This window comes from Scomber japonicus, chromosome 13, assembly GCF_027409825.1.
Source record: "Scomber japonicus isolate fScoJap1 chromosome 13, fScoJap1.pri, whole genome shotgun sequence".
In the NCBI taxonomy this organism is placed as follows: Eukaryota; Metazoa; Chordata; class Actinopteri; order Scombriformes; family Scombridae; genus Scomber; species Scomber japonicus.
Window position 1 is genome coordinate 19,640,337 of NC_070590.1, and position 18,743 is coordinate 19,659,079.

An 18,743-nucleotide genomic window follows, 5' to 3' on the forward strand; every position below is an offset into this window, starting at 1 on the left:
TAAGATATATGCAGCAGAATTACTTTACTAAATATTAAACACAAGTTTTGTTTGTGTAGAATAGTCTGGTTCTGGTGTCTTTGACTCTGCCTGAATGATGAATAATCAAAAACTTTTTTTTTCTGTCTAAAGGCGGAAATGAGCTCCTGGATCCGTTCCATCCTCGGCTCCATTCCAACAGGAGCAGGAGACTCACCTGGTGGTCCGCGGGCCCTCAGCCGTGCCATGACCATGCCTCCCATCTCCCCCGGGTCAGGTGATACAGGAGGTGTTACCATGCGCAACAAAGATGGCAAAGAGAGGGATCGTGAGAAGAGGTTCAGCTTCTTTGGCAAGAAAAAATAGAACATTTGTAAAATTATCGATGGAAACTACATTTGTCAAAATTTCAACAAACTGAAACAGGCAGAAAGGAAAGTACAAACAGGTCATACAAACACACTGCTCACAGTGCAGGCCCCAAGGAATTTGTCAACAGCTGCTGTATGTGGCTTCCAGAGAACTTTGTTTCTTTTCTTTCTTTCTGATTCTCTCCCTCACCGGTTTTTATCTGTCATTTACTTTTTTTCGTTCGCCCATATTCCACATTTTATTGCACCCAACAATGAAAGCCCTCATCCAAAGGCAATTTCAGCCAATCAGCAGAGCTTCTTAGTCTGAGTCACTAACACAGCCAAGTTGTTGGAGGTGCGGTTGGCATTAGCAGGGATCCTGCCTCAGTTCAGGGCCAATCCACCAAATCGGCTCCTCTTCAGCATGAATATTTTCTCTCCAGTGAGTCTTGACTAGCTGAGCTGTTTTGATGCTGTGTCACTAATATAATGATGGATGGTGGCTTTCCTCTGTGGTGCACTCTGGTTTTAGTTCCCCACTTCTTAAGCTCTCTCTTTGAGAAGGATTACATCAGTCTCTTTTTCTGTTCTTGGTATTGATGTTATTAACCTGACCAATATTATTGCTATTATTATTATTATTATTATTATTATTATTATTTATCTTTTGCTATTGCTGGTTTGATAAAACAAACTAATTAATTTGACAATAGATCATCTTGATTCATGTTGTGGAGAGAAACACATTTGGTTAAAGTAGTGGAGAATGTTGGGCTTGCCCTTGTATGTATTATTATTATTATTATTATTTTTTAGGAATGACAGTTCATGAGGTGTTTTGAAAAAAATAAAATAAAGCTCATTTGATTTTAGCAGTGTGCAGTAAGTGATCACAAGTTTCATTGGGAAAATGATATATATATATATATATTTAATAAGTGGTTTTATTTTTTATTTTATCTAATTTTGCCTGTATTTGATTATTTCTTGGAGTGATCTTTTCTGCTTGATTTTCAACTTTCTTTTTGTCTGTACAAAGCAGAGAAGATTAGTTTTCTAGTGTGTGTGTGTGTGTGCGTGTGTGTGTGTGTGTGTGTGTGTGTATGCGCGTGTGTGAGTTGTGGTGCTGTGGATTTTGCACGTTTATGTTATTCCTGATCAAACGTGGCCAGATGGACGCTGCTTTTCGGTACGGGAACACAGACGAAAACCAGACCCAAAACACAACATAATATAACTGGAATGATCTTATGAAAACTAGCTTTTCTTTGCTTTTGATTTTATTATTTGTAAGCTGACCAATGAAGTTTCTCAAGATGGTTTCATTATTTCTGTTTCAGTCTTCTAATATCTTTTTCCATTCTCTATCTACTGGTGTGAAGGCATGGGGGCAGTTTGTAGATAAAAAAGCTGAAGCACATCTTGTGTGACAGACTGCACGGACACAAGCAGGACAGACGGACAGCTGACAGGTCTCATTACAGGTGAAGTGAGGGCTGTGGAAGTGAGAATAGATAGGCAGTGAAGAGAGAGAGAGAGAGAGAGAGAGAGGTGTACTGAGCCTTACTTGAACCCACAAGAGATACACTAAATCCAACCTCCATTTAAACAGTCCTTAAAGGAAGTTTTAGAGTATGAAGAGAATGTTAAAATGTGCCCTGTGGCAATGATCTAATATATGTCAGTGGATTTTATATGCAGGTACTATATGTAGACTGAATTAGAAAAGAGTAAGTATGACAGGCTCTGCTCTCTAGCAGAGTGAGTAGTCCTGAATTCTCTTACCTGAGCCTTGCGTTCCTGCAGATGTGGCATGACTTCGTGTGGGTTTGTGCTTGTATGTGTCTCATCATTGCCATCAATTCTCTTCTGTGTTGATGTACTCTGAAAAGACAAGATCACTTCATATTCAGGGCTGGAGAGCAACATAATATGTGATCGACATTTACGATAATCCAAAACAAGATCAAAATAATCCAGTATATGATAGTTGTTTATTATTCTCCTCACATACTGTACATGTTTGAAATGAGAAGGGCATTTACAGTATATTGTGAGACTGTAGGCAGTAGAGTAATTTTATATAAATATGTTGACACCACTGAGTTGGTTGCTGATGACTATAATTATTGTCAGTGTCAATTTGCCTTTTCTTACTGCCAAAATGCAACAAGAAGTAACTGGATAACAATTCTGAATTGAAGAGTTTTACTGGTTGCAGGTAATCAGTTATTTGTAATTTATTACGTCTTGAAAGTAACTCTTTAAAAGCTGGTGATTGCATGGTTGTGTAGACCACTCTTTAGAGGGCTGATCGGTTCGCAAGAATGTCCCACCAAACTGCTGTGTAAACACAGATAGCTGGAAGTAAACTTGCATTTGGTTGCACTGGTTTAAACTGTATAAACAGGTTGGCCTTATTTTCCAGTCCCAAATGAATGTGGAACCGGTGGGACCATTGCTCAAATCAAAGACCCTCCAAATCAGAGAAAAAAAGTTATCTCATCATCCAGACTAATGACTGTACCTGGTCCAAACTTTATCAAACTGACTGCCTCGTCTCTGTCAGTGAGATTTTGGATCCTGGATGTGTGACAGAGCTCCCAGTTTCAGTCCAGTTTAAGTAAACTAAACTATGATCTGGGAAGTTAATAAGGTCATTGCATACATAAGTGAGCCGGTGCAGTTCATTGTGCACAATTTCAAATGGAGGTGTCATTCTTCCCTAATGAATGAGCTATTTTTAGCAACAATTTCTACCTTATCTGTGCTCTGGATATCAGGCACAGCATCCAGCTGATGGAGGGTAGTTCAAGTTTAAAGGTCACACAGTGTATTTTCTTATCAGCTCATTTGAATGTGAATGATTCAAATTAGTTTGGCCAAATTGGTCACGTGAAGCAAAAATACTTGATATCACATGAGCGCTCTCTCTCTTTCACACACAACACATTCGCACATAAATACTGTACTGTATGTTTAATGCAGAACGACCCTGGCGATCCAGTCCTGTGGAAATGTCCTCAGCTGGCTGTGATTCGATGTTGCATACGGCATCCTTTTAAAATAACATTGTGTTACTGGTGAGCTTTGACCAGGAGATGGAAAGTATGTATTATCAATGTCAAAGAGATGAGTTTTTTGGTTTTGAGAGTACTTGTGACAATGGGGTACTTAATGAAGAAGAAGAAGAAGAAGACAAGAAAACAACTTTTACTTGTTAAGTATTAGATTTGAGTGAAAAAGACCGGTGACAATTTGAGCTTCCTTTTTTAGAAGAAGGCAGGATATTTGCTGTCTAGTGGGAGCTTGTATTTTTTCATCCAGTGGTCTGTCTTGCAGCATTTGATAAACCTGTCCACCTACCTTTTATTTCTCATTACTTTTGACGAATGTCTGTTCCTTCCTCTGTAATTCAGAGTTGTTAATACCACTACTATTATTAATTGCTATTATTATCATTATTGCTACTGTTGTTACTATTACTACTACTGTTACTAATGCAACTTATTGCAAAAAGTATAACTGCTGTCCATTTTCAGGTACGTGTCTGTAATACCAGACCCTTCCACACGATGTCAGTGTGCTGTGGAGCATTTTCATTACAAATCGAGATAATGTTTGTTGACTTGTGTATCTACATCTAATATTAGGAATAATAAAACATGGTTTAATCAAAAACACAATGTTGTTTGGGGTTTTTGATCCTTGTAATGTGCCAGGCGTACAGGTGTGACTAATTCAACACACGACATGTCAATTTTTCGACAATGACTCAAACTTTTAAGTTATTTATGTTAAATGTGTGTGGTGAAAAACATTACTAATTGGATGTTGGAAGTGTATGCTGTGTTATGCTCAATATACGTATTATTTCAGTTCATATTTTTCACTTGTGTATTTCTGTAAAGCTTTCTCTTCAGACCATTAAAATGATAGCAAAGAAAATGATTACCCAGAGAGATTTGCAGCTGGTGACCGAGTCGCAAAAAGCCAAAAGGGTTCGCTAACGCTACTGGGAATAAAGAAACGGAGCACTCACTATTTACAATTAATGATAATAATAATAATAATAATAATAATAATAATAATAATAATAGTTTATTTGGATAGGGACAGTGCATATTACTGAACATAAATATTGTAAATATGCCGGATTATAGCAAGTTGCTAATTTGCATCCGTAGTCCCTAAAGAGAGAAATAAATATAAAAAAGAATACAAATCGAAGAGATAGCAAATAAATAGATAGATAAGATAGGATACAAATAAAACACACACAGTACAATACAATACACAATCAAGAGGATGTCAGATCCAGACAGAATACAGCAATTAAAAAAGAGAGTTCAGTCGGTGTTAAGTCCAGTTAGTGGTCGCATTTTTGATTAATTTCAGCCATTGTTTTAGTTGTCCTTTAAAAGAAGAGTATGTAGGGCATTCCCTTATTGTGGAGCGAAGACTATTCCAGATGTCCCCCCCCCACACCACAGAACAACACATTCCTCCCAAACGTGGTGCGTCTGCGGGGAATCTCACAGTCTCCTCGAGCACAAGCCCTGGTGCTCAAACCTCCAACAGTCTTTTTCTTTATGAATTCATTTAGTGGTGGTGGAGCGAGACCATGGAGACATTTGTACACAAAGCAAGCAAATCTGAAAGCTTTAAAATTTTGAAAACTTAAAAAATTACATTTTTCCAGGGTATTGCAGATGTAGGAGCCAGATATGAATTTGAGTGTGGTGCTCCTCCCAAACAGCAGGGGGTGCATGGTTATGCTGGCAGCGCACTGATTTATTTTTAAAGGGTCATGCCAATCGCCACAGGTGCGCTGATGGTGAGGCAAAACGTTTTTTTGACTGCGTTCAGGTCGCAGCTATTTTCTGTTGTTTTGGTTTATTATTTTATTTTTGTATTAAGAGCAACAAACTAAAACTAAGCGTTGTGTTTAAACGACCAATAAATAATGCGTATTGAGTGCACGTCGGAACATTTAACCATTAGCAGCCAGTAGTGGCGTTAAGTTTAGGACTAGTCACTACAGCAGATATGGAAGGAGAAGGGTTTTCTATCCAGAGTCTTTAGGGCTTTTTTATAGAGAGATTCTATTGGTTTAAGTGCTGTAGTACATGCTAGTGACCAGCTGGTTAAGGAGTATGTGAGAGGATCATACAATGTAAAAACAACAAAGCTGCACTGTTGGATAAGGAGTTCCTGATCTGCCTGAAATTTGACTCCTGGGGGGGGGGGGGGGGGGGGGGGAGAGTGTAGATAATCTGGGGCAAGACTACACATTCACAGAATTTCATCTTGGTCTTCTTTTACGTACATTGTATTGCCACTAACCATAACCTTTTTTCTGAATTTTTCCTTTTGCACAACCCAGTCAATAGGTCCACCTCCACACACATCATCATTTAATATCAAGGAATAAAATAAACTACAAAAAGGAAAACATCTGTGTCTTTCTTACCTGTGTCCATAAAAAACATAAACTGTATTCTGGATTAATTTTACCATGTTAATTGTATTTTCATCTTGTTTGATCCTGAGCTGCATCTGTGTCTGGTCAATGGTATAAATTACATAAAACAAATGTCACACAGTATATGCACGGGTTTTGATGATTATTGGTTGTTTTTTGGGTACTTTATTATTTCTTCTTTATTATTTATTTCAATGGAAAAGTTCATCTTTTAACATTAAATCAATAGATAATCCCCAAAAAAACATTACTTCTCTTTAAATAGCACCAGGGTTGGGAAGGTTACTTTGGAAATGTAATAGGTTACAGATTACTAGTTACCCTATTTAAAATGTAATAAGCAATGTAACTATTTCAGTTACTTAATCAGAGTAATGTAAATTATTACATTTGATTACTTTTCAAATTTTCAAATTAATGTTTTCAACTGTTGGGGTAAGTGTACCCATTAAACCCACCAAAATCTAAGTTCAGGTGTTTTTCATGGATATTGACATTATCTATAAGGGATATGATTTCTTATAAAGCCAGATTAATCTCTCATTTGAAAATGTATTCATTAGTTCATGCAGATTTTGGAATATGAAATAAAGATATTTTATGAAGAAAGTCAAAAGTCTGACATGGGCTTAATTGGTATTGAGACACCATTTAAGCCCATGTCATGATTTATTTACAAAATATAAAAAGATATTGATTTCAAAGAATTAAAAACAGCAATGTATATATTCAGTAACATGTTAAATATTAAAAAATGAGTAAAATCGTAAAGGTCTGACTTCAAATGTAACCTCCTTTTGTAATCATCAACATTTTCATAAGTAACTGTAATTTAACGTCACATTTTTTTCTCTGTAACTGTAATGGGGTACACTTACATTTATTTTGTAATTAAATTAAGTAATGTCGTTACATGTAACTAGTTACTCCCCAACTCACCTATTATAGCACATGAGCTGCTCACTGCCAGCTTTTTAATGATGAAATCTCTGACAGTGCCACAGGGCCACCAGTAGGGGGAGTGACAAGTCTATCTGCCTACAAGTCTTAATACAGGGCACACATTACCCATGAGCCACTCTCCCCCGTGTATTCAAGCAAGATGGCAGCTGTTGTTGAGAATGTTGTCAAACTGTAAGTGTTGAGACTTTTCTACACACCTCTACAGCCGGTTAGCTGAGGGACACCGCGACCGCGCCGTAACGGCTGTCTCCTCACACAGCCGCCGGTCGTGTCGCTAGCTATCTTTAGCAACATTTTCAACTTGACTTAACTGGGAAAGGTTAGCCAGCCGCTGTGGGACCGTCGTGTCTGCTCACATCCTGGAAGTGTGTAATAGTTAGCAGGCACGCAGATGACGTTTCTCATACATGAATAATATGTGTAACAGGACATGAGTCGATGCGAGTATAGGGGTGTTTCTGTTAGATATCTTGGTATCTTGCGGCGTACTTGTGGCCAGCTAACGTCGGTGAAATACAGCAGCTAGGTGAGCTTACACGCTAACAAGCTAAAGACTGAACGGCAGTGCAGGCTGGGGCGACTGGCCAACGAGTTCCCAATGAATGAAGATAACCTTTCTCAACTTGAGACTCCGTGGTTATACACTCTGTTGTAATTACACATCTGATTTTCATATCACAACTCTTACAAACTGTGAAGTAAAAGTGGATTTTCCAGTTTCAGTGACTCACACCCGGTTGAAATAAAACGTGCTTCCGTTTCCGTAACATTAGTTTTCACATCGCCCAGGTGTCACCAGCAGTTACCTGAACCCTAGTAACCATGGAGATATGTTGAAATATCACCTAGCTAGATGTAAAAGTTTCTTATAAACTTTTTCCTGTCAACTTTTTATTTTCCTGATTTGTCATATAAGGCTTATATAGTCCTGATAACATAAGCAGAAAACAACAGTACTAAAATAATGACAGTTTGATGAAAAATAGTCACATACTGCAATTGTTCGTATCTATTTTAAATTACTTAAATAGTTCATTAAAAGTGTGAATGGTGACTACTCAGTAACAGTCACTGTTCTCAACTATTTTCCATGAGAGAAGCTTCCAGTTTTCCAGTTAAAGTCTAACAGGCAACACAGATTACATTATGCAAAATCATTAAACCTTACCATAAGAGATATGTAATTTAAATGTGGGATATGTGAACAGCTGTCTTTAATATATATGTAACCACACAGAGTATTGGCAGTACCTTCATTAAGGCTCCATCGGTGCACTTCCACAAATGTTTCTGTATTTACTCTTTGAAGTGCTTTGCTTCAGCCTTAATGGTTGCAACTGCTGAATAAGATTATTTGTTTCCCCCCTTTTCCTTGTCAGTCAGTAATTTGAAGAAGCAGTAAGGCCTCTGTCTCTGTCATGACCCTGCTTGTCTCACTCGGAGGTGATACAGCCTGGAGCTCTCCTGAATGGAAATAAGCACAGAGCACTTTAAGTTGAAAACACAGCGCACTGACTACCAAGCTATTTCTTGTTGATGTACAAACAAAGCAGTGCTCTGCCACTGTACTCTGCCTAATGAATAATTGTGTGGTTTTTGAGTTGCCAGCACTTTGGAGAAAGACATTAGGCTTTAAACCAATCTTATATAAAGTTTGAAGTAATACTGCACTGGTTTTGAAATAACCACACCTGCTGATTATTGTCTGTTAACCACAATATACCTGATAGCGCCTGGCTCTGGTTTGGTTTTGTCAGGTTGGGAGAGCAGTACTACAGAGATGCCATGGAGCAATGCCATAACTATAATGCCAGGCTGTGTGCTGAGAGGAGTGTCCGTATGCCCTTCCTCGACTCTCAGACCGGTGTGGCTCAGAGCAACTGCTACATTTGGATGGAGAAGAGACACAGAGGACCAGGTAAGACACAAAACATGTGTCAGAAAATGAACTGTAAGCCACTCTAAATAATAAAAATTAAAAAAAATAGTAACAAATTTGCTGAAAAAAAGGAGACAGGAGAGCAATGGGGAGGAAATTGCAGAGACATTGTGTATGAACTTCAGTGTGGCTGAAAATGGCTAGGCCACTTTACATTATTTTGAATTATGTTTCTAATATTGTGTCCACTTCATTAACATACATGAAGGTGGCAAAATGTTAGGAAAGTTTTTCAATATAAGTAGTATCACCACCATCCACTACGACCTCAGTAATAAACATAAATTAGAATTGTCACTTTTCTGACAATGTAAAAAAAAAAAAACTGAAAATGTATAAACTTAATAAAAGTTGAATTAATGGCAGAGCTGTTTTATTGGATGTATTAGATTGCACAGGTGTTCCTAATAAAGTGGCTGATGAGTGTAAGCTCACAGCTATGTTTGCCCTCATTATGGTAAATAAGAATTCAAACTATGCTACCGAGGCGAATGCTGTTTTAAAGAAAGCAGAAGCACATATGTTGAGATGTCTCTTTTTGTTTTGTCAGTGTACCATAAAGCTGACAGCTAATGTATTTAAATATGCAGTATTGTGTTGAAAGGTCTGTTGTGACATTCCTCAGGCATGGCTCCAGGGCAGCTCTACACCTACCCATCCAGGAGGTGGAGGAAGAAACGGAGATCTCATCCTCCAGAGGACCCCCGGCTTATCTTCCCACCTGTCAAGTCAGGTGACACAGCTTATTCAACATTTTCTCATGTTAGGATTTAGAGAAAACGTTAAGTCTGTGCTTTACTGAGAAAAACTGCAATATTTCACACAACTGAAATTTGAAAAGAACACAAATGCATTATGTATGTTCACTTATTAATGTGAATATGTGTGATTTAAATGTGACTCAACCAGTCAGAAACAAGAAACAGCACTATTTGTTTTCACAGTAGAGATTAATCTTGCTTGTATTTCTTCACAGAGGTAGATTTAGGACTGAAGAAGGATGCTCTGTTGTCGTCGGACGGCAGCAGCCTGGAGGCCCTGCTGAAAGGGGACTCTTTGGAGAAACGCGCACCTGCAGATCTCCGAGGGTCTGAAGAAGATTCCAACCTAAGTGATTACACCGGAGGTCTGAACCCTGCTGCCCGGATTAGAAAGGTTCTTGTTTTCATGAAGTAAAATATCAAGGTGACGTAGGCAGAAAAGATGTGATAAGACTAATTATCGCTCCACACTCACTCCTGTCAACACAGAGAATCCTTGAGCCAGACGACTTCCTGGATGACCTGGACGACGAAGACTATGAGGAAGACACGCCTAAAAGAAGAGGCAAAGGGAAGGGGAAGGTATGTAAATGCAGCAAAACCCAAACACTCTTTTTCTAAAATCTGTCGGGTCTCATAATGTGTCTGTCTTCAGGGTCGAGGAGTGGGCAGCAGCAGGAAGAAGCTAGACACAGCAGCACTGGAGGACAGAGACAAGCCGTACGCCTGTGACAGTGAGTCCTGAGGAGGGGGGTGTGTGTAGGTGTGTCAGAACATTTAAACTGGGGACGGAGTCGAGGTGTCACTGCAGATGTTTAGAGTCATCATTCTTTATCACCTTCTCCCTTTTTTTAATGTCTCCTCTTTCTTCTATCTTCTTTCTGCTCTTTGTAAGACTTTCTAAATCTGTCTACAAAGCTAGTCTAGACTCAGCTGTATTTTTTTGTTCACCACTATGATATACATTTCTTTCACTTTGACTTGCATTTCCAATCCTTCCATGGGTAGGGGAAGTGGGGTGGTGGTGTTTCTATAACTTCTTTGGTGTTGTCCACAACTACATATCTGCACTTCTTGATGTGTTTTTTCCTCTTTGTGAAGTGTGTTTCACTTTCAGCTGCAGGTCTTTGACTGACTGACTCACTGATTCCCTGTCGGTCTATGAGCCTGTTTCTCTGAGCCTCTGTCTGTGCTCTCTCTCTTTTCTCCTTCTCTTCTCTCTTTCAGACACTATCAAACAAAAGCATATTTCAAAACCTTCTGAAAGAGGTATATTTCCTTTTTACTCTAGTCTGCCTGCCCTTTTTTTGGTCTTCAATCCCTGTTTTTAATTGTCTGTGTTTCCAAGTAGATTTGCTCTTTGTTTAGTTCAGTTCATGTGGTAAATGTTCTACACAATTTACTACAGTGTAATTAACTAGATTTAGAAGTCAAGGTTTTGTTATTACACACCCTATTTAAACTGTAGTCTGTAATCAGCCAAAGATATGAGCGGTCTGCAACAGATAAGCTGTGGCCCATGAATGTAATTTTTTCCCCTTTATGTGGCCCTGAACTTACACATTTAGATAAGCAAGATGCTGGACCCTGCTTGTTTGTTTTTGTTATCTTCTTCTCTGCTTTGTGTTTTGTCTTACTACCTATGTGTGCAATTTGAATGCAGTAGTTCCTCCCCCCCTCCCCCTTTATTTCTCTTTACCTCCTCTGCACCCTATCAAGTCTCATTCCACTTTCCATGTTTTCGAGTGATCTGCCGCCTCGCTTTGAATCAATTTCATGCCTGTTTCCACTTGAGGGACTATTTTTCCAAAATTGACAATCTGCCTTGTGACTAGCTGCCTCTTTAGCAACTTGACTTGCATTGTACTGGAGTGTAATCACTCCTTGAGGCGACAGTTGAAAGAAACCGGATATTAACTACTTTTTGAGGAAATGAAAATGAGAGAAAGTGTGGAAGTGAAAGAAGAAGTACTTTGTCTTTGGGTGTTGCGTCTTATCTCATGACAAACCTCACACCCTCCCTGTGACAACAGCCGCACACAGTGGCATCTTTGTCTTCCCTAAAGTCAGTAAATCCTCCTTACATAAATGCAAATCCAAGAATTTTATATCTACCATTAACATTTAACTAAAAACAGCATGCAGAGCAGTTTGTTATAATCCTCTAATGTCAACATACTCCTACAGTAAATGTAAGCATGGGAGAGATGGATCTATAAGTGAAATGAGATGAAACAATAATACTTCACAGTTTATTTCAGTGTAACTAGTCACTGCATAAACTGTTGAGATGATGCTTCTCACAACCACACTTCTGCAGTTACAGCATTTCCTTCACTAACTGTGGTGCTGTGATGTCATGAAATATTAAGAGCTGTGCTTGAATACATGAGCCCCACGTTCTTCATCTTTTCCTCTTATCTCACTGTCAAGTTGATCCTGTAATTGTGTTTCTTGATATTAAACAAAAGGCGAGAGTCCACACAAACCTGGTGGGTTTATATGTGATTTTCATCATCATTTCACCACATTAAGGTGTACACCAACTAAAATGTACCAGTACTATCATATCAGAGTCTTGAGGCATAGAGCAGACATTGCACAGATCTTTCTAATAGACCATAGAAAGATGTATAGATATGTAATTTTTCGATTTTTACTGTACCGTTAGATGAAAAGCATTTATTCAACTCTCAGCAGTACTATTACTGTCTTTTGTGTAATATGGACTTCACTCATGCATTCTCTGTTTTCATACATGTTGTGTTTTCGGGTTTTGGTGGCAGTCTGTGGGAAGCGCTACAAGAACCGTCCGGGTCTGAGCTACCACTACGCCCATTCTCACCTGGCCGAGGAGGAAGGCGAGGAGAAGGAAGAGGTGGAGATCAACGAGCCCGCCCCGCCGGTGCCTGAGGAGCCTAAAAGTAAGTGACGAGCCCTCGAGGTCAGCAGAGGTCATTCACTGTAGGCGGAGGTTTCATTATTAGATGGCTACGGTCACTGTGAAGACGGACAGCTGCATGGACTGTCTGAACACTGATGCTGTCTGGGTGTTTTCATCCTGCTTTCAGCTCCAAAGAAAGGCCCGGACGGTCTCGCGTTGCCTAATAATTACTGTGATTTCTGCCTGGGAGACTCCAAAACCAACCACAAGACCGGCCAGTCGGAAGAGCTGGTGTCTTGCTCCGACTGTGGACGCTCAGGTACATTTCAAAACATTTGGCTGCTGGAATAAAGTAGCTGCTGAAGGAGTGGAAACATTTTAAAGTGATAAACAATCTTCCTTGATGCAGGCCACCCCTCCTGCCTGCAGTTTACTCCTGTAATGATGGCTGCCGTGAAGACATACCGGTGGCAGTGCATAGAGTGCAAGTGCTGCAACATGTGCGGCACCTCAGAGAATGATGTGAGTCCATTTATGTTCAGATATTACACATATTGTAGTGTGTCGCACAGAAAGGTCTAATGTGTTTCCGTTGCTTACAGGATCAGCTTCTGTTCTGCGATGACTGTGATAGAGGCTATCACATGTACTGTCTCAACCCACCCATGTCTGAACCTCCAGAGGGTAAGTTCAGCAGATGAAAGAGACAGTGTTGTACTTCGCAGAAAAACAAAGGTTGTATATCTGAGAAAGCTCAATCTTTGGTCAAAGTCAAAGCTGTCTTTAGTGCATAGAGAGAGGACACTGACATGGCTGTAAAACTACAAGTATATAATTTGAAACACCAAAAATACACCCCAGTCTTTTTGAGGCTGCATTAAGGATTAAGAATACCCTCCATAAATTGTGTACTCGGTAAGACAAGCCTGCATATTTATTAGAATATTAGCATTAGTATAATTACAGCACTGAAAGTTTTTTGATATGATACCTAAGCTTTGATAATAATACCAAAACATTACAGATTTTTTTTTACCAAAACCTTTTTCAAATGTTGCAACTTTAAATAGGCTCTTTGACATTAATGTTAAAATGTATTCAAAGTCAATGTTAGTAACACCTTTTAAATGTCTCTGACACTAATAGTTTCTCTCTGCTATTTTGGCATTCAGGAAGCTGGAGCTGTCATCTATGTCTGGACCTTTTGAAAGACAAGGCATCCATATATCAGAACCAGAATGCCCCACCATCGTGATGGCCGCTCCTCCTGCACACACACTCTTCACTCAGCCATCGCACAACAGTATGCTTACCCTTCAAAACAGATGATAAACTCCCCTTGACAAGCTGACCTCAGAGGGAGTGTGTTCAGAAGAGGTGATAAATCGTAAAAAGGGAAGTATACCTTACCAAACTGGTCTCCCTTCGCTTCAGATATGACTGTTACACAGTTCCAAGCTCAGATTCAGCCCCATAAATTTTTATTTTCAACTCTTTGCTGCATAGCCAATTTGAGATACACAGCATAAATAGCCAAATTATCACTTCCTGTTCAGCTTTTTTTTTACACATACATCTACACAACATTGTTAAAACCATGTCTTTCTCCTGCAATGTACTGATTTTATGACTAGAGCAGAATTAGAGCTCACTGGAATCAAGTAGCATGCCAATGCTTGCTCATCGTTAAAAAAATAGACATTTTATAATATTTATATATTTCTATGGTATAAAATAGTGTTAAGTATGTATAAATTGGAAAGAGAATGGTCCTGTAATGGTCTTTTTATTAGTGCCCATCTCATCATTATGGAAAAGAAATCCACAAACATGTTATTTTATGGCACTGCTGATATTTGGTGATTGATTTGATAGTCAAACGGATCTGCTGAGACTATAAATGATTTTTCATCTCATCCATGGCTGACTCATTATTCTGGCTCACACAGAAACTTTGACTAGAATCCTGACATGCTCGTCAAAATGGCTCCAAAGGCTGAATGACTTCAGGGACAGCAGGTTAGACTTTAGTCACTCACTTTGTGTTTGTGGCTAACAAGCTCAAGAGAATCATGAGGACACACTGATGACGCATTTCATTCAGGCTCTGGGGCCTTTTTGACAAAAGTATCTGCTCTTCTTTCTCGTCCTGTCGACTGCAGCGGCACAACGCAGACATGATGCTGAAACTTTAATTGAAAAACTGTCTTCAAGCTGCACACCAGGGGCCAGATGTGTAAATTCAGTGTAGATTCATGATTAAAACTATGTGTATATACAAAGCCAGAAATATGCATCAGAATTATAAAGCTGTGTGTACACGTGGTTCTTTTCTGTTGTAGAAGACTCATCATATGCTCCCTTCTCAGCCAGTCTTCAGACCTGTCAGTGAAACAAATGGCAAAAAACCCTGCAGTTTCATTGATTGTGTTGCACCAACGAGGTTCTCCAACAACCAGAACAGCTGTCATTACACACAACCATTATGCACGTTTGTATCATTAATTCATTATATAGGCCTGTAAAAATCATAAATTTCAGCAATGTAATCAAGGATTAGTTTGTAGTGCTAATATTGAAACAGACTACTGAAACAGAATGATCAAATAGATTACACAAAAGTAATTTATCAATATTAAGTTTGTAAAAGTACCTCTGCTCCACTACAAAACGCAGTGTAAATGCATAGAGATCACACAGTGCAGTTGATTAACAACTTCATGTTTTATTCAGATAGTTTGTCTCACTGTATTTTTTTAATCTCCACTTTGATACAACCTGCAACTGGCTCTGGAAATACACATGTACACCTGGTCTGAAGTTTATATGAGGGGAGCACATTCTCGTTATGTTTTCATAAATGCCAATATTTATGTTTGGGAAGTGGTGTATTCATAGTTTTTATGTGTATGTGTCGTTTATACATCTGGCCCCTGGTATTTGTTCTTACAGATGACATCATGGTATGATGATGATGATTCTTCCAGTCAAATCAAAAACTAATCGGCCTTGCATTATCAGCCAGGTAAAGGGATTAAAAAGCCTTCATTGATGTGTTCTAGTAGTTTTCTGATCATGCACCAAATATCTGTTGATGTGACACCACTAGATTATTTTAATGTAACTGAGGACTGTGCGACCTTGCATATGGTCACTTGCTGACAATGTTAAAGTGATATAAGAGCTTCTGTAGGATGCTGGGACAACAGGGACTGATGGCAGAGTCTGTTTAGGCTCTGTTACCTGATTATGTGCGATACTGTAAAGTGCTATTACAGACGGGATTGTGGCAACAATTATGGACGGCTCAACATAGTAGAAAGAGTTTATAATGTGTATAGTCCTATGACGAGGCAGTTCTTTGTGTCACTGCTTTCATAGTTTTATTATGCAATGGTTTCCTTCTGTGGCAAGGCTAACAGAAAATGTCTGGCTGAACTGCTAAAGCAGTGACTTTACCTCAAACAGAAACAGTATTTAAAGGGTTGAAACATGCTGTAGATAAATGGGACACAGGCAGAGGGATACATAGTAATGATAGCTGCAGTTCCTGCTTCAATAACTGCATACTCTACAGTTAAACAAGTGCATGCTCAGTAATTGTCTGCACTCTCATATACTTCGTAGTCGTCTCAGCATTAGGTTGGCAAGGGTGTTGGGGAAGTGGTGTAATATAAATTAACCATGCTATCATGTCGTTTCAATAGCCAACTAACAATTACTAAAGCATTACACAAGTATAACTTGGTTTATTTTCTCATCACGTTTTAAACTTACTGTTATTTAGAGACAGTGGCTACTAGAATATTTTGCTGGTTGTTTTTGTATTCATCGATGGTGTTTGCGTACCTGATGTGTGGGACATTTGGGGACTTAAGTGGAAGTTGCTTTCTAGTTAATCCAGTGATCTCGGCGTCAACTGAGCCGCTCTCTTCCAAAGCTCGAAAACAAGAAGTAAAGCCCATAATGTGATTAAGAGGCAAAGTCTGAGCTGCATCGTCAACACAGATTGGTGAAGTAATGATGGGCCCATTATCCACCTTTCAGGCTGCACTCAGAGGAAAGCCGTGAACAAAAAGGAAGTTCACCTGTTGACTGTTGTGTTATTTATTTCATATCAGATTATGGTTTTCTGGTTTCTAGTTTTGGGAGAGAATCGTTCATGACAACAATTTATGTTTGAACCAAGATCATCATAGGTTCACAAAGTAGGTTTCTTCTACTCTTAGGGTGAACTTTCATTTGGATTGTGATGGAATGTTTTATTGTATGAAATCTGTCTTCAGGAAAATAAACTACTAGGCACTATAACTCACTGATGTGTTTTTTTCCTTATACAGATCAAGGAATGTGGGTATCTGATGAGAACATATTGAGATAATGTACTAACTGTGGAAGCAATTTCATTTTGTTTAGTTTCTTCATGATTTAATTTTATAGTGTAGTTCTTGAGATAAGTAACAAGAAATATTGTAGTTACCAGCAAATTGCCCTTGCTAAAGTTTATCATGGAAAATGGAACTATACTCACAATGATGAATGATTTGCTCTGACTTACATAAAGTTAAAAAAAACAAGTTTTTTGGATGGTAAGTTTGTGAATGTTTATTGATTTATAAGCAAGAGCGATAAAGACACACCCAAGGAATATTTGTGAATTGAGCATTAGTATTATATGAAGTGTTGTTTAAAAAAAAAAAATTAAATCTGTATTTCTGGCTTTCTCCATTAGATGGCAGTCATGTACTAAACTAAGTCCACCACCGCTTCCAACACAGAGTAACAGAACAGTGAAAGACATTAATTGTTATTGCACATTTTTTTATTGCACTCAAAATACAACAGTCCTATGATCTAATACGACCCTCTAAAGCAGTACATTTGAACTCTAAAATATCCTCTACCTCCAACACCACAGCAGAATAAACAGAACATTCTTCGGGTGCTGTAAAACCACAAAAAACTAGAGTTCACCTATTTGGTTTGGTGATGCTGTCTCTGTATGACATTACCAGGTTTGGATCTCAAACAGTTCGATTAATTAATTATCCATTTAGTACATGAAATGATAGAAAATATTTAAAATGTCATCTCAATTCCCCAAAGCCCAGGCTGGTGAAGTATTAGGCTTGATCAGTCCTCTCAGAGAAATGCAGTGAAATCCTCATATGTGAGAAGCTGTAACTAGTGACTGTTTGAGTCATTTATCAAACTAAAATGTAATCATTGTCCTCTGAAAGAAAGGTCAGTGACACATAGCAGCCTACCTTCAATAGTGTCCCTCAATCCTAGACTCCAATTTACCCTTAAAAAATGTAGCTCCTGTACTTTGATTTCTGTAGATTTTAACAGTTTGTACATCACTTTATAGCCTCATTAAGATGTAGTGATATTAAAATTCCTGGCATGGTATTTAAACAGACCTGGGTGTCTTTATATGCACAATGTTGAAATTGTTTTGCTAGTTTAATAATTTTGTGTCAAAAGGGATACATGCATAATTTCATTTAAGTTTCCTCTCCATTAAAATACAGCACTCTGTCATCACTGTACACTGAAATCCCCAAATTCAAGCGAGAACTCATTGTGGCTATTAACAAAACAGGACTAACTGCTTCTAAACTCACAAATCTAAATATTCTATCAGTTGTTTTTTTTACAAACATTTTTCAAATGATTTTAGTTTTATTGTCCTGTCCATGTTTTTTTAAAACCTTTATTTAAACTTGTATAACACAGATTAGTTTTCTGTTCCTTACATGAAATGAGGTTGCGTGTGTCAACAATTGAATACTGAAATAAAAAGAAATCTTAAGAGCTTAAGAGATTTTAAGACACAACTGCAATTGAATTCAAAACAGACAGCGTTACAGTCTTTGTTTTCCACAAACTGACAAAATATTCATTCATTCTGTTACAATAACTCACAAAAAGGTGTACATAATCTATACTTTTTAAATATCAAAACCACAAAACTAGTCTTTGTCAGACATTCATTATTGTAAAACTATGTCAATTATTTAACATTTACAAACAGTAAAAAGTATTGTTGAGTAGACAACAATAATAATAATTATTATACAGCCATTTGAAAAAAAGACAAAAATAAAACACCCCGGATCCCTTTGGTGGAACATTTAGTCTTGAATTTGCAAATTTCATGACAGGAACTACCATAACTGGTAGCTTGTTGTCCTCATCAAACTAAAAATAATCATTTTATGAGTGTTCTGTTTTCCTAATTTTAAGGACAGAAGAGCAGCAGGTACGTATGACTATGGAATATGCAGCATTACTTGTCATACTTGCTCACAAACTGTATGTGAGGATATATTGTGGACATTATGGCAGATTTGTCTGCTTCTGTCCTGATGAGGTC

At 38.3% G+C, this 18,743-nt stretch overlaps 2 protein-coding genes across 4 annotated transcripts in view; both read left to right on the top strand.

Annotated features, from left to right (window-relative positions):
* Positions 1–3,526, top strand: part of LOC128371925 (spectrin beta chain, non-erythrocytic 1) — a 35,949-nt gene extending 32,423 nt beyond the window's left edge. For both annotated transcript variants that reach the window (XM_053332330.1, XM_053332329.1), the window contains exon 38: positions 133–3,526. In XM_053332330.1, coding sequence (XP_053188305.1) covers positions 133–345 — 213 coding nt within the window. In that variant the 3' untranslated portion in view covers positions 346–3,526. The remainder of the gene's footprint in view (positions 1–132) is intronic.
* Positions 3,527–6,914: 3,388 nt separating this feature from the next.
* Positions 6,915–14,290, top strand: dpf2 (double PHD fingers 2). 2 transcript variants are annotated; one of them, XM_053331424.1, is made up of 12 exons: positions 6,915–6,951; positions 8,538–8,698; positions 9,345–9,452; positions 9,696–9,874; positions 9,970–10,062; positions 10,136–10,214; positions 10,708–10,749; positions 12,267–12,404; positions 12,552–12,683; positions 12,774–12,886; positions 12,967–13,048; positions 13,537–14,290. In XM_053331424.1, the coding sequence occupies exons 1-12, from the start codon at positions 6,920–6,922 to the stop codon at positions 13,617–13,619; spliced, it is 1,242 nt and encodes a 413-aa protein (XP_053187399.1). In that variant the 5' UTR covers positions 6,915–6,919; the 3' UTR covers positions 13,620–14,290. The 2 variants fall into 2 exon arrangements, with proteins under 2 accessions (XP_053187399.1, XP_053187398.1); XM_053331423.1 differs by lacking the exon at positions 10,708–10,749.
* The last annotated feature ends 4,453 nt before the right edge of the window (positions 14,291–18,743 follow it).

Bases quoted from the DNA above. Each gene is read 5' to 3' on its own strand.
- dpf2 (XM_053331424.1), top strand. From the start codon at position 6,920: ATGGCAGCTGTTGTTGAGAATGTTGTCAAACT. The intron at 6,952-8,537 runs GTAAGTGTTGAG...TGGTTTTGTCAG, and splicing joins GTTGAGAATGTTGTCAAACT to GTTGGGAGAGCAGTACTACA. The intron at 9,875-9,969 runs GTTCTTGTTTTC...CTGTCAACACAG, and splicing joins CTGCTGCCCGGATTAGAAAG to AGAATCCTTGAGCCAGACGA.